Source organism: Phalacrocorax aristotelis, chromosome 1, assembly GCF_949628215.1.
Source record: "Phalacrocorax aristotelis chromosome 1, bGulAri2.1, whole genome shotgun sequence".
Taxonomy (NCBI): Eukaryota; Metazoa; Chordata; class Aves; order Suliformes; family Phalacrocoracidae; genus Phalacrocorax; species Phalacrocorax aristotelis.
In genome coordinates, this window is record NC_134276.1 from 193953779 (window position 1) to 193967307 (window position 13529).

The following is a 13529-nucleotide window of genomic DNA, read 5'->3' on the forward strand; positions in this document are numbered from 1 at the left end:
TGTAATCCAAGAGGAAATGGTTAGCAACCTGCTACACCACTTAGACACACACAAGTCTATGAGGCTGGATGAGATCCACCCAAGGGTACCAAGGGAGCTGGCAGAAGTGCTCATCAAGCTACCTTCCATCATGTATCAGCAGTCCTGCCTAACCGGGGAGGTCCTGGTTCACTGGAGGTTAACACATGTGACACCCACCTACACGAAGGGCCAAAAGGAGGATCCATGGAACTACAGGCCTGTCAGCCTGACCTTGGTGCCAGGGAAGGTTATGGAGCAAATCATCTTCAGTGCCATCACACAGCATGTACAGGACAACCAGGCAACCAGGCCCAGCCAGCATGGGTTTATGAAAGGATGGTCCTGCGTGGCCAACCTGATCTCCTTTGATGACAAGGTGACCTGCTTAGTGGATGAAGGAAAGGCTGTGGATGTTGTCTACCTGGAATTTAGTAAAGCCTTTGAAACCATTCCCCACAGCATCCTCCTAGAGAAACTGGCTGCTCATGGCTTGGATGGGCATACACTTCACTGGGTAAAAAACTGGCTGGATGGCCGGGCCCAAAGAGTGGTGGTGAACAGAGTTAAATCCAGTTGGTGGCCGGTCACAAGCGGGGTTCCCCAGGGCTCGGTGTTGGGGCCAGTCTTGTTTAATATCTTTATCAATGATCTGGATGAGAGGATCAAGTGCTCCCTCAGCAAGGTTGCAGACAACACCAAGTTGAGTCGGAGTGTTGATCTGCTCAAGGGTAGGAAGGCTTTGCAGAGGGATCTGGACAGGCTGGATTGATGGGCTGAGGCCAACTGTATGAAGTTTAACAAGGCCAAGTGCTGGGTCCTGCACTTGGGTCACAACAACCCCATGCAACGCTACAGGCCTGTGGAAGAGTGGCTGGAAAGCTGCCAGGCAGAGAAGGACCTGGGGGTGTTGGCTGACAGCTGGCTGCACATGAGCCAGCAGCGTGCCCGGGTGGCCAAGAAGGCCAACAGCATCCTGGCTTGTATCAGGAATAGTGCAGCCAGCAGGAGCAGGGCAGTGATCGTGCCCCTGTACTTGGCACTGGTGAGGCTACACCTTGAGTACTGTGTTCAGTTTTGGGCTCCTCATACAGGAAAGACATTGAAGTGCTGGAGCATGTCCAAAGAAGGGCAACAAATCTGGTAAAAGGTCTGGAGAACAAGTCTTATGAGGAACAGCTGGGGGAACTGGGGTTGTTTAGTCTGGAGAAAAGGAGGCTGAGGGGAAACCTTAAGGCTCTCTACAACTACCTGAAAGGAGGCTGTAGCAAGGTGGGTGTCTGTCTCTTTCCCCAAGTAACAAGTGATAGGACAAGATGAAATGACCCCAAGCTGCATCAGGGGAGGTTTAGATTGGATATTAGGAAAAATTTCTTCACCAAAAGGGTCGTCAAGCTTTGGAACAAGGTGCCAAAGGAAGTGGTTGAGTCACATCCCTGGAGGTATTTAAAAGACATGTAGATGTGGTGCTTAGGGACGTAATGGTTGGACATGATGATCATAGAGGTCTTTTCCAACCTAAACAACACTATGATTCTAACCTTGAGGAAGAGCCAAGCAACAACCACTGCTAATACCCAGCCCTGAACACAGTGTACCACTGTTCTTCCTTTTAGAAAGTAAAGAGGTCTTAAAAAGCAAGTAATAAAGTTCCCCACCCCAGCCTGTGGGAGGTGGGGCAAAGAAGGGACAAACTAACCTTCATCTTGCTGTAATAGCAGTCCCATACGGTACTACCATGCTACGGACCGGGTGCCCAAGTGAGAGCTGTGCACAAAAATACTCATATACACTGATACTAGCCAGTGACTGACCTGGAGATTGATCCCATCACCTTTAAATTACATGGTTAAGAATGACATTCTTGTTTATTTTCTTTTCAGCAGTGCATAAGCAAAATACATCTATATATCCACAGGCTGCCAGATCTCACATAGTTCTCAGATTACCTTTATAGGATGTTTATTTTTTTTATGTACCAAGTGGTAAAACAGAAGGCTTATATACGCAAAACATAGCTAGTCATTTTCTAACATTTATTATCATGGAAAAAGGCCTGGAAGCATTAAGTAAGGATACTTGAAAACTTGGATGGCAGAGGAAGACAACTTTAAAAGTTGGCCTTAAAAATCTCAAGTTATGTTTTTAAAGTAATTGAATTTGGGAGCCAAAGCATTCTGAAAAGAACCCAAAACCATATAAATGAGATTGGTAGAATTTGTATCACAGAATATTTAAGCTAAAATGCTTCTAATTACTTCATAACCACATGCTAGCACACTCAGAACCTCCACCATTTGTAGCATATACGCGGTTATGAGAATGGTATTTAATTTGGTGTTAAGTCACCACAAGCTGAATTTAAGGGTCCATTCAGGCAAACACTCCAACTCTGCAAGTTGAAGATTACTAGAAAGAAAAATTTCTAACAGAGTTTAACTTCCATCTCCAAATAATATTGCTATTTATTGCTCCTCAGTCCCCACTAGTAAGGGACCGAAAAACTGTATGCCTTTTAATGACACTGTAGGAAGGAAGAGAGAGTCAGAGGGGAGCTGATTACTAAGATCATTTAATATCAGATCTATACCCCAAACAACCACTTCTTTATTTTTATTTCTTTTATTTGCTTATGCTCCATCCGTAAGCAGATCAAAATAAAAAGAATTTGAAAAAAATGGTCAATATTCATATTTTAACACAAATGCATATTTAATGTATCAAACACTTTGAATGGTGAAACATTTGTAAAACACTTTTGAATGAAAAACAGACGCTGGTACCTTGCTACAAGGCCTCAGATACATAATTTAGAAATGAAGAAACGTATAAACAATAGGCACAAACTGGGGACGCTCCCCAGAAAAAGCCAGCAGGATAAACATGCAGTGCAGCCTTCCTGGAGGTGGATTTTTTTTTTATTGGTAAAGAAAACTCATGAATTCACCATAAGAAAAACCTAAACACATAAAAGAACTGCAACCTGCAGAAAAAAATCTGGGACCATGAAAATACTGTTTTGCCCAATGTACTATATCCTACCACTCTGATTTCCCATGGACTCCAACTTCTGAGCATCAAGTTTCTCACCAACAATTTGCCCTTGCGATTCTGTATTACACTGACATGGATATTGAGACTATTCACTTTTCCCCAGCTTAATCCTTACCTCTTTTGCCCATCCCTATATCTTTCTTGCAAACTCTTATACCCAACCCATTCCTCCTTCATTTCCATTTCATACTGAAAAGCGTTATTCAAATGACCAGTGGATTTCTCTGCTACAAATTCATTCCTCTTAACTTTGTCACTGTCCTTGTTGAGTATCTCCTCTACTCAAAATATTCAGTTCCACATATTTTCTCAATACATTCAACTCAGCCCATGAAACTCTCCATCGCCGATTTCCGTTTCTCCCCAATCTTTGTAGATGTACATCATCTCTTTGGAGACCTCATTTATACACTATCTGAGCTTTGTCCTTTCTTCTACATCCTTGTCTGTGGCCAAAACAAGTCTACTCAAAGTACTAACCTAAGGTGATTTTTTTTGTGTGTCTATACTATCACTCAGAGTATCCCTCCAGCACTTTCATTAAACAGAAGCTAGCGGCTTCTATTTCCAAAACCCCACAGCCAAGACAACTGAACATAAATGAATAATTAATACATGAAAGAAAAATTGAAACAGAGCTGGAGAAAAATTCTTGTACAACCACCTTTTCTTCTAATTTTTCTTCACCAGGTCATGTAGTTAAAGAAATACTCACTGCAGCTCTGTTCATTCTTCACAATGCTGTTAATTAATGCTTTTCCCCTTCCTGACAGGAAAAACACTCAAGAACATTCTTAAACTTATTCATACAAGTAATCACGCTTGAAGAGAAGCATATGCTTTGTCTCCTCACTGCAAAATAAACAAGAACCAGAAATAAATTCTTTTGGGCAAGTACCATCAACTTCTAGAGAATTTTAAACAAAAAATGAAAAGCCTTCAACGCTTATGACTGTGAAAATAACCTCCAAAACACAAATCTAAGCTGATGCAGCCTGGTACCCACATACAAACACTCTGCCTCTCCTGCTGCTCAGAGTTTCCCCCACACAGCAACAAACTGAAAACTGCCTTTTCACAGCTGCTATTCTGAAACCTGTGGGAATCAGCTGCAACGCACACGAACTGGGCTGCTTTCAATTCAGTGCCAGCACTTCTAGGCAGAAGCAGGCATTGGAGATAGGCACTAGGCGAAGGGAACAGGAGTTCAGCAGATGCTGTTCCTCTCCCTGCCTCCTCTCCTGAACAGCAATAGCTAGAAACCGACGAGAAGTTTGAGTATCAGACCTGTGCATGCCACAGCCATCAGCAGGCAGCAAGAGGAGTAAGTTGGAAAGAAATATAGGAGGCATCTTTGCAGCCACTGTGCCAAAAAAAGCTATATGAAAAGAGACTTAAGGATTAAAAAGTTTAAAAACCTCCGTGGCTGGCACTCAGTTCAGACAGAATAGTATACTAACTGGGGCTCAATACAACTAAATATAGGACCAGAGTCAAGGCACAAAGACTAGCACCCCAACACACATCCCTCAATCGGCAGAGGAGAGCCAAACACTCTCCTAGAAGACGCATCATCCCATCTGCCCACACAGACACCTCTTGGGTTGATAAATGGGAAGCAAGTTTTGTCCCTGAGATATTGGCTTTCCAGTTCTAGCAAGCATACTAATAAAAGGAAAGCTGCAGGATCGAGGGGTGTGTTAAGCTAGCAAACTAGGAGACATCTACACACAAAAAAGAAATAAGGGGAACACAAGTAGAACACAAATAAAGAGGTACATTAAAAAAAAAAACAAACAATATATACCAAAAGCATTCAGCAATATTAAAAAGAAATGGTACAAAGCCAGAAGGAAAAACCAAGTTTAATAAGCAGCACACAAATGGAGAGGTGATTGGTTAGTAGTGTCCCCAAACATGAACTGGTGACGACAGGTGTGCATGGGGGAAGAACGGGGGAAATGGTAAATTTGCTTTGATAGAAATACATTATTCGGTGAATAGTCAACTAGCAATCAACAAGTATTTTCTGCTCTAGCAATATCTACAGTTAAAGACAGTATATGGTAATGAATATTTTGACATACTGCCCCTCTCCAGATACAGGGAAAGGAGTATCGTTCAGAGGGGAAAAGAGTATTCTCACCAGCTTTGTCCTTCCACAGCAGCAACAAGTATGTTCCTCAGACGATGTCAGAGAAAGTTATAAAGACAAGATGAGCTGATTTGGTATTTCTGCTTCTCTGTCACCAATTACCAATGGTTCAGATACACAAAATACAACACGAGAATAACAACTGCCTGCAAAGGGTGAGAAATGCAAGGCAGCCCAGCCAGCAAATTCCCCCATACTGTTCCTACAGAGATGGCTACAGTCAACTGATTCTTCAAACTCCCTTCCTGTCACCTCCCCAGTAGAAAAAAATAATAAGTAGCCTTCCTCAAGCACTTTAAATGGGGTATTTGCCAACAGTTAACACACTTGTCAAACTGCATGGGTGACAGAAAGGAATAAACAACCTGAGGACACTCATTCAGAAAAAAAAAATATAATTGTCCCCATTAATAATAATAATAATAATAATAGAAAAATAATCGAATTTCAAAGCTAAGTATGGGTAAAAGAGGCAGGAAAAAAAAAAAACAAACAAAAAAAAAGCAAGCAAAAGAAGAGACTGATGAATTTCAGCATAGTAAAAATGAGGTTTGCAGACTGACCCTACATGTCCACTTCATTACACAGCTGTTTACCAAAGCCTCGTCTTCCCAGCACATTGCCTAGCTCTTGGTAAAGGCACACTGATCAATGCTGAGCTGGCAGGGCAGCAGAACAGTTGAAGATTAAAACAAAACTCTGATGGATTGTCATTTCTGAAGTGGCACTGGTAACTAGAAGACTCTGCTTCCCTCATCACCCTTCAATAACTTTTCTGCCATGGTTGACCCAATTGCCTACTGTGAGCAACTTAGTGCAGGCAAGAACAAGTTCTTCCCCAAAGAGCAAGTTCTGACTGCGGTAAAAAGATCTGTTTGCCAATAACCTTGTCTCAACACGCAGACAGCTCTGTAGGCCACCATCTTAACAGGCTTTGACAGGATTTACCAAAATACTCTATCCTAACTTAAGTGAAACAAAATACACACAGCTTGACAACGTTATCAAGGTGTTTGTGATGGGGAAAAACAAAGAGGCAAATAAACTTGATTTAAAATTACTTTCTGAAACACTTCACAAAAAAATAAATAAATTTGTAAAGGAAACATTGAAGGGATAAATGGAAGAAGTCTTCCTAGGAAGACTTCAGCAGAATTTTGACCAGATGGCCAAGTTCTATAGCTAAGCTCTTCCTCCAAAACGTGTCTAGAGTTTCTGGCAACAATGGCTTTGGATGTACTCTCCTTGCTACCTTAGCAGTGGGGAAAACAGCATCTTACCAACGAGGCTCAGAAGCCGAGAGACAATTTTTCTTTCCTAAAACATGCTCAGCCAATCAGTAAGTAGATACGCATCACCAGCTCAAAAGCAAGGAAAAGTAGGCTTGAGGAAGGAGAAATTAAGACATTGAGAATAAAATGGTGATCCAGAGAATAAAGTCTATTCCTGTAACCAACATTTTCCTCATGACATTGTTTAGTGGATACATATCATTACAAGCTTCTCCTTTAGAGGTATAGTCCAAGAAACAGGAAAGAACAAACACATGGAGTTCAGATTAAAATAAATTACTGAATAGTACCACTCCTACTTTTGAGTATTAGCTAGAAGTCAGTGGTTTTGATATGCTCATGACTGAGCAGGTGGAGAGAAGAAATGGAAGGAAATCAGGTCAGCATGTGTTTGGGAAGTAAACTCATTTAGTTATGATTTCTAAACAGCCAGCTCAATTACTTCTGCTACTTATCACCTATGAAAGCAAGACTTGAATTATCAGCTTTGATGTACTAAGCCTTTCATGCATTAGAAAACCTTGTTTAACATTAGAGTGTTACTTCTCTCGCAGTCTTGGGTTTCTACTGTGTGACCGCTTGGTTACTAGAGTAAATTTTAAAATGTTGAGGAAGAAAAATGCTGGAAGAACATCCTTTTTTGATAGTTAATTGTAGCACTTCGCTGTCCCTTCCTTCCCCAGGACCTTTAACTCTGATTCATCTCCCAGATACAGAACCCCGCTTTGGCGCACACTCCCCGAGTAAAACTGAGTACGTACAACACGTACAACTGAGTAGTATAAACCACAGTTATCAGGGTCATCATCTAATCACTGACTCTGTACATTCACATACACCACTTTCCCTTGATGGAAAGACAGTCACGCTGGGAATGCATTTCTTTTCACCACCTAAATCCCATTCTGAGGGCAAATTCAATCTGCCTGTTTGAGATTCAGTTTGGCTGGGGTGGGAGAGAAAGAAGAGGAATGGGATTAACTATTCTCTTCTTCTCTTTTGCTGGCCCAGAAAGAAAAGGAGCGAAGAGGCAGAAAAATAAAGATGCTGAAATAGGTTCCAGAGGACTCATTAAAAAAAGTGGAAACTACAAAAAAGTGACAAAGTTAAACCAGGGGCAGACAAACCTTGCTTCATAAAGGCATGACATGTAATACACTGATGCATTAATATTTCTCTAAAAGTTTGGAGAATACGTGAACATATCTCCATAAATGTCTATTGAAAAGACGTTACTAAGTACATATTAGTTCTACTCTGTAGAACTAAATCCATCAGGATCTGCTACCCCACCTTGGGAAAAAAATCACACCATACTTCTGTTCCATGTCTCCAATATTGCCTTATTCTTCCTTCTCTACCACAAATCTACCAGTAATGAAAGTAAGACAGGATGTAATAGTAGGTCACCAACTAACTCTGAAGAGTTCAAAAGGAGTATTTCTACCACATATCCTACAAATTAAAAAAATAAATGCAGCCAGATCATAAAAGTATGTGTTTCAGCAAAGTCTGGGCTAGATTACATTGAATTTGGCATTAAGAACAAGTTAGCAGAGTTGATGGACTCTGGTGAATTATGATAGTTCTTTTTTTTTCCTTAAAGTTTTATTTCTTTTTTTTTTAATTACTCTTATCTATCACAATAGAGTTGAGCTAATTTTACTTAGTGACAAGAAAGAAGGATGAGAAAGGACAACGGAAGAGTGAAACACTGCCTGCATTTAAAATTCTTTACATTAATTAGTGTAACTCAGTCCATTAAGTACAACAGTTTCAAGATACCATATAGTACATTTTAATCTGATACTGAAGCAAGAACATAAGAAGCCAGCCATATTGCAAACCATTTTCTTATTTATATTACAGTGCAATTGAGGATATTTGATATGTGAATTCCATCTCATTCCCTTACTGGATAATACATTCCACATTAAAAAAGAAGCAAACTGCATTCCGCAGTATTTGCTCAGCAATATGCCAAATGAACTGGCAAAAAGAACAAAATACTTCTGCTCTGAAGCAGGGTGGATACTATTCTCAGGTTATCAGAAAGAAGGCTGGTGCAAAAGCATTAGGAAGGGTGCACGGCCAGAGATAGGCAGACTGGGCTGGGAGCTGGAACCACAGAGCATCATAAGTTCTGCTTCAAAACCATGCCTCAGATCACTTATGTGCTGATGATGGGCAGGGCACGTGGTAGTTAGCAGCTCCAGTTAAATAAGACAGGGAGGGAATCTCAGTCCAGCTCACAATGGACAGCCCGCCACATAACAGAAGTCAGATGTGAAGTGGAAGAGCAAGAGATGAAGGGGCAGTCCACATCTGTATCATACCTTGGCAGGGAGAAAATTCATTCAGGAAATAAGACAGACTTTTACCCTATGGAATATGAGTCCAGCTGTCACACATCCAAAAGTGTCTTCCTACAGGACAGGGCATAAGACAGGTGGTTGCACTCTCATTCCTAAGGCTGACACGGGGCCACCGTGCAGCAGTGCCAAAAAACCCAGAGCACAAAAGAGGTCTCCTTTGTACGGCTCTTAGCAATCCTGAGCTATCTAAGCAGGTTTTCTGAACTCTCAAAACTCCGGGCCAGTTCTGCTACCCTGTATTCAGTAATTCATGGGGTAACATATCAAATTGTCAAAGAAAGAGGAAGGATGTTTATGTGCATTTCATCACTTTCTACAGAGGAATGCAACTCCTAGAAAGAATTATTTTTTTGTGTTACATCTTATTTAAAAACACTAGCTCCTGACTGGCAAGACACAAATCATCCTTGCTCTGCAGCTAAATTCCTAAATGTGACAAAAATCTCTCTCTACATAGAGTAGTTAAACCAAAAGTCAGAGTTGACTTAAAAACAGTAATTAGCAAGTGTAACATTTAATTTTAGGTATCAAGTCAATTCTGTCAATCAGTCTGTTCACTGCTCATATGTTAAATCCACAACTCTTGTATTTCTGTATTTGCTGCACATCAGTACACTCTTTTCATACATCTGATTAATAAAACATAATTAGTACTGTAGTTACTTTTAAAACGCGGTTCCTATACTGAAAGACTGAGATCAGCGAGAACTTCCAAATGTTCAGTATCTTGTGCAGCTGATGGCCACAAGTTGTAACTTGGCAGCTGATTAGGAAAATTTCATCAAGAAGACAGCAATGCAGCACTGGAGCAGGTCACACAGATGGGATCTCACCTCTGGAGGCTTTTGAGCCTCCTGCTTGAACCTAGACTAATATCAACACTACATCAAGTCAGCTTTGGCTTTGTCCAGCGGGAGGTCACACCTAGATGACCTCCCGATGTCCCTTCAAAATATCATTTCTAAAATAGCTCTGTTCTGGGGTGGGGAGTTCTCCTTGGGATGGTGAGAATTCTCATTTTGCCAGATTTTCTTTGACTTCTTGGTTACAAGATGCCTTTACACAGGCTTCAGAGTTTAAATACCTAACACTTAATAAAAACAAAATGTTCTTCCAGAAATAATCTTGTTATTACCACCATGTTAACTTGTCAGAGAATTCACCAAGCACAAATTACCTGCAGCAGGCATAATTCAGACACCCCAAAACATTCAGTATTGGATTTTACAAGCCCTTAGAGATAGGGGAATACCAAGATCACAAAAAGCCAAGCAGAACCGAATTCCTTCCCTCTGGAAACTGATGTGGAGGGGGTTTTCTTTGTTTCTTTTCTGTTTTGATTTGGGTTGGTTTGTTTTACAGAACTGAAAGTAAAAAAAGTATTCACATTTTTTAGCCCAAACAGTTCAAGAACTGAGCTTTTAAGTGGTTATCTGGAAAGGCAGCACCTTGTTTCAAAACTTTGAGTATTCTACCTATTCAGCAGATCAAAAGTAGCGGAGAATAAGCACCGTTACAGCGTAAATAGCTATCACACACCTGCCAGTTCTCAAGAGCTTGTCTCTGATGTACACAATGCAGGGAATAATTTTGGTCAACCTTCGCTACAAGGCCGTTCTCATCACAAACATGCGCGCCTGTTGTTTCTCTGTACAGAGAGACCGCACTGAACAATTCATGAAACAAAACAGTTTTCCCGTTCACCTCCGAACGACGGCTGAATTTGCTCGAGTTGGGCGCGGATGGCCAGACTACGATTTGCAGGAGGCACCTCTGGGAGGTTCCGCTCCATCCATCACACAACGCCGAGCCGCAGAAACATCCCCTCGGCTCCAGCACGGCCCCGCCGCCCCTACGCCCGGCTCTGCGCTCCCGCTGCCTTCGCACGGCGACTTTAAGCGCAGCTCTACAAACTTAAGCAGACTTTCCCCGTGTTGCCTGATGGATTTCTAGGTAAACGTGCCGGTTTGGAGAAGTGGGGCTGAAGCCTGGCTTTGGCACCCCCCTGCCCCACCGCCGCCCGCTCTGGCCGTGCCGAGGTGGGGGGGAGGGGGGGGCGGCTCCCCCCAGCGCCCGCATCAACCTGTTGCGGGGCCGAAGCGCGGCGGCGGCGGGCGGGCCGGTAGCGGGGCCGGGGGCGGCGGGGGGGAGGCGGGGGCTCACCTTCTGCTGCCGGCGGGCCATGTCCGTGGGCTGCTTTGCGTTGAAGGGGTGCGCGATGCACCTCGCGATGAACACGTACAGCTGCAGCCGGAGCCGCTTCTCCCGCTCCTCTCGCTGCAGGCGCTCCTGCTCCTCCCGGCCCTCGCTCAGCACCGAGGGGCTGGGGCTGGGGCCGGGGCCGGCCGCCCGCGCCCCGCCGGCCTCCCTGCCCCGCGGGTCCCGGGGCGGCGGCGGCGGCAGCAGCGAGCGCGGCGAGCCGCCCCCCGCCGCCCCCAGCACCTCCCGCCGCTCCTCTTCCAGCACCTCATCGGACTCCTCCTCGCTGGAGGACGGGTCCAGCATCGCGCTCGGCGGGCGCGCCCCGCGGCCGGGCGCGGAGCGAGGCGGGGAGCGGCGCGCACCTTTCCGGACACGTCGAGTTTACACACAGACTGTTTCCGACCGGCGGCGGCGGCCGGGCGGGCGGGAGCGGAGGGGCGGGGAGGGGAGGCGGGGTTTGGGAAGGGGGTCGAGCCTGGGTTGCCGTGGGAATTGCTCCGAGCGGCTCCTGGCGGAGGCGGGGCCGGGGCCGGGGCTGGGCTAACACCTCCGCCCGCCCCGGCGGGGGGCAGCGGCCCGCAGGCGGCGGGGCCGGGCCGGGCCGGGCGGGGTTGGGCCGTACCTACCTCGGCTCGGCTCGGCTCGGCTCGGCCGGGCCGGGTCTGGCCGGGCCGTCCTGCGCCCAGCGACGAGGGCAGCTGCCGGCCGGGAAAGCCCCCGGCTCCCGCTCAGCGCCGCTGGGACCCGGCCGGTCCTGGCCTTGCCCCGCGTCCCGGAGCCAGCGCGGGGGGACGCCGTGCTGGGGGGGAGAGCGGCGGGCTGTGCCTTCGGCACGGCTCGGCAAGGCACGGCCCGAGCAAGCTGGCACCTTCTGCCATGTAGCATGGGGGAAAAACGAGAGGCATCTCAAATTGCCCCAGAAAAAGAAGCCACCGAAACCATGCCGTTCTGAGATGGGGAGTGAGCTGACGCTGAACCGTGCATTGCTCTCACAGGGTACCTCTGCTGGGAGCCCGCTGCCACGAACAGGTAGTTCACATCTCTCTGAAATGGTCGTTCCAGGCTATGTGCGGATCCAGCCAGGTTCATATCTTCACAGTTAAGGCGGTGGAAATATATGGAAGTCTACCACTATCACTCTCTGAAATGAAATAAAAAAAGACTTCCCCATGTGAAAACTAGATTTATGGAGTCTGATTACAGCCCCATGGAAAGGTAGCCCTGGGGAGGGAGGGCACATCAGATTTCTTGTGGATCAACACGTCCTTCTCCTGCTCCCTTCACACCCACGCTTGGTGGTGCAGGTACGAGGCAGGCTGTGGGGCTACTGCCCAGGGACGGGTCAGGGGTCAGGAGGACACAGGCTGGAGGGATAGACAGGCTCAGAGAAAGGCAGCGTCCCACTGTGCTGCTTTAAAACAGTGGCAACTGAGGCCCTGCCCGCGCAGCTATAGGTCTCTGCTCATTAGCAGTGGCAAGCGTTCAAAGCCCTAAATGCAAACTCAACAGGCTCAAGCGGCCAACCTCGTTCTCACTGTGTGAGCTGGGCTGGCTTTGGAGTGGTGAAAGGCTCTAGCTCATTACCAACGTTTTGAAGTGCCTAGACTTCCAGTATGAGATTTAAGAAAGGATCTTTAAACCTGGCAGTTATCTCCTAAGTGAAGCAGCTTTCAGAAGGTGAAATTACTTGTGCTGTGGGCACCAGCTATTAGCTAGATGGCAGTGTTAGGCATTAGCAGTCTGGGTTCTGCCTCTGGATCTTCACCAGGGGAGTGAAGTGGAGCACTGAGGGAGAGCTGTGCTGACAAATACACTGGCTTTCTTCGAAGTTTAGGTCTTAAGTGTAGCAGTCATATAAAAATAAGTGAGTTATTTATATGGTTGGTTCATGTCCTTAACATTAACTGAAAATAGTAGGCAAAATTTGTGAAATCCAGAAAGGCAGTCAGGGAAAAGTATGAGTGTCGACCTATTGAATGTCTCATGTCACATTGCCTTAGTGCAGGAATTGCTAAGGCCAGTTTTCCTGAGTACCACCATCACCAGCCACGTGTCAGTGCTTGTGTTCCCAGTGTATCATTGCAAGTAGTGCTAGTCCTGTAGCAGATAAGGGGTAGTTCCATAAAAAATATGGAAATGGTTACTGTAAACTACTTTTTCACTAAGAGGATGAAATATGCATTCAGATTTGTGGGTGCCTTTTGCAATAACTTGTTCTCATTCTAATGGCAAATAAAAATAAAGTAACACTGTAAAAAACTTGCCACCAAAGATATGCAAAGCACCGACTGGGATATGAACTCTCTGAAACTTCAGAACAGTCGGGTCCCAAACATTCTGAAATGTAATGTCTCAGTCCAGCAGCGTCATCTCACAACTACTGCTGCATTACAGCCAGGGTGATCATGTTGTCATACATAAGATTACACGACT

The 13529-nt window shown here is 45.1% G+C and overlaps 1 protein-coding gene across 15 annotated transcripts in view; it reads right to left on the reverse strand.

Annotated features, from left to right (window-relative positions):
• Positions 1–11488, reverse strand: part of CADPS2 (calcium dependent secretion activator 2) — a 319788-nt gene extending 308300 nt beyond the window's left edge. For all 15 annotated transcript variants that reach the window (XR_012658617.1, XR_012658616.1, XR_012658615.1 and 12 more), the window contains exon 1: positions 11058–11488. Coding sequence is in view for 12 of the 15 variants with exons in the window: in XM_075081181.1 (XP_074937282.1) it covers positions 11058–11399 (342 nt within the window). In the remaining 3 variants the exon portion in view is untranslated. The remainder of the gene's footprint in view (positions 1–11057) is intronic.
• Between the last annotated feature and the right edge of the window lie 2041 nt (positions 11489–13529).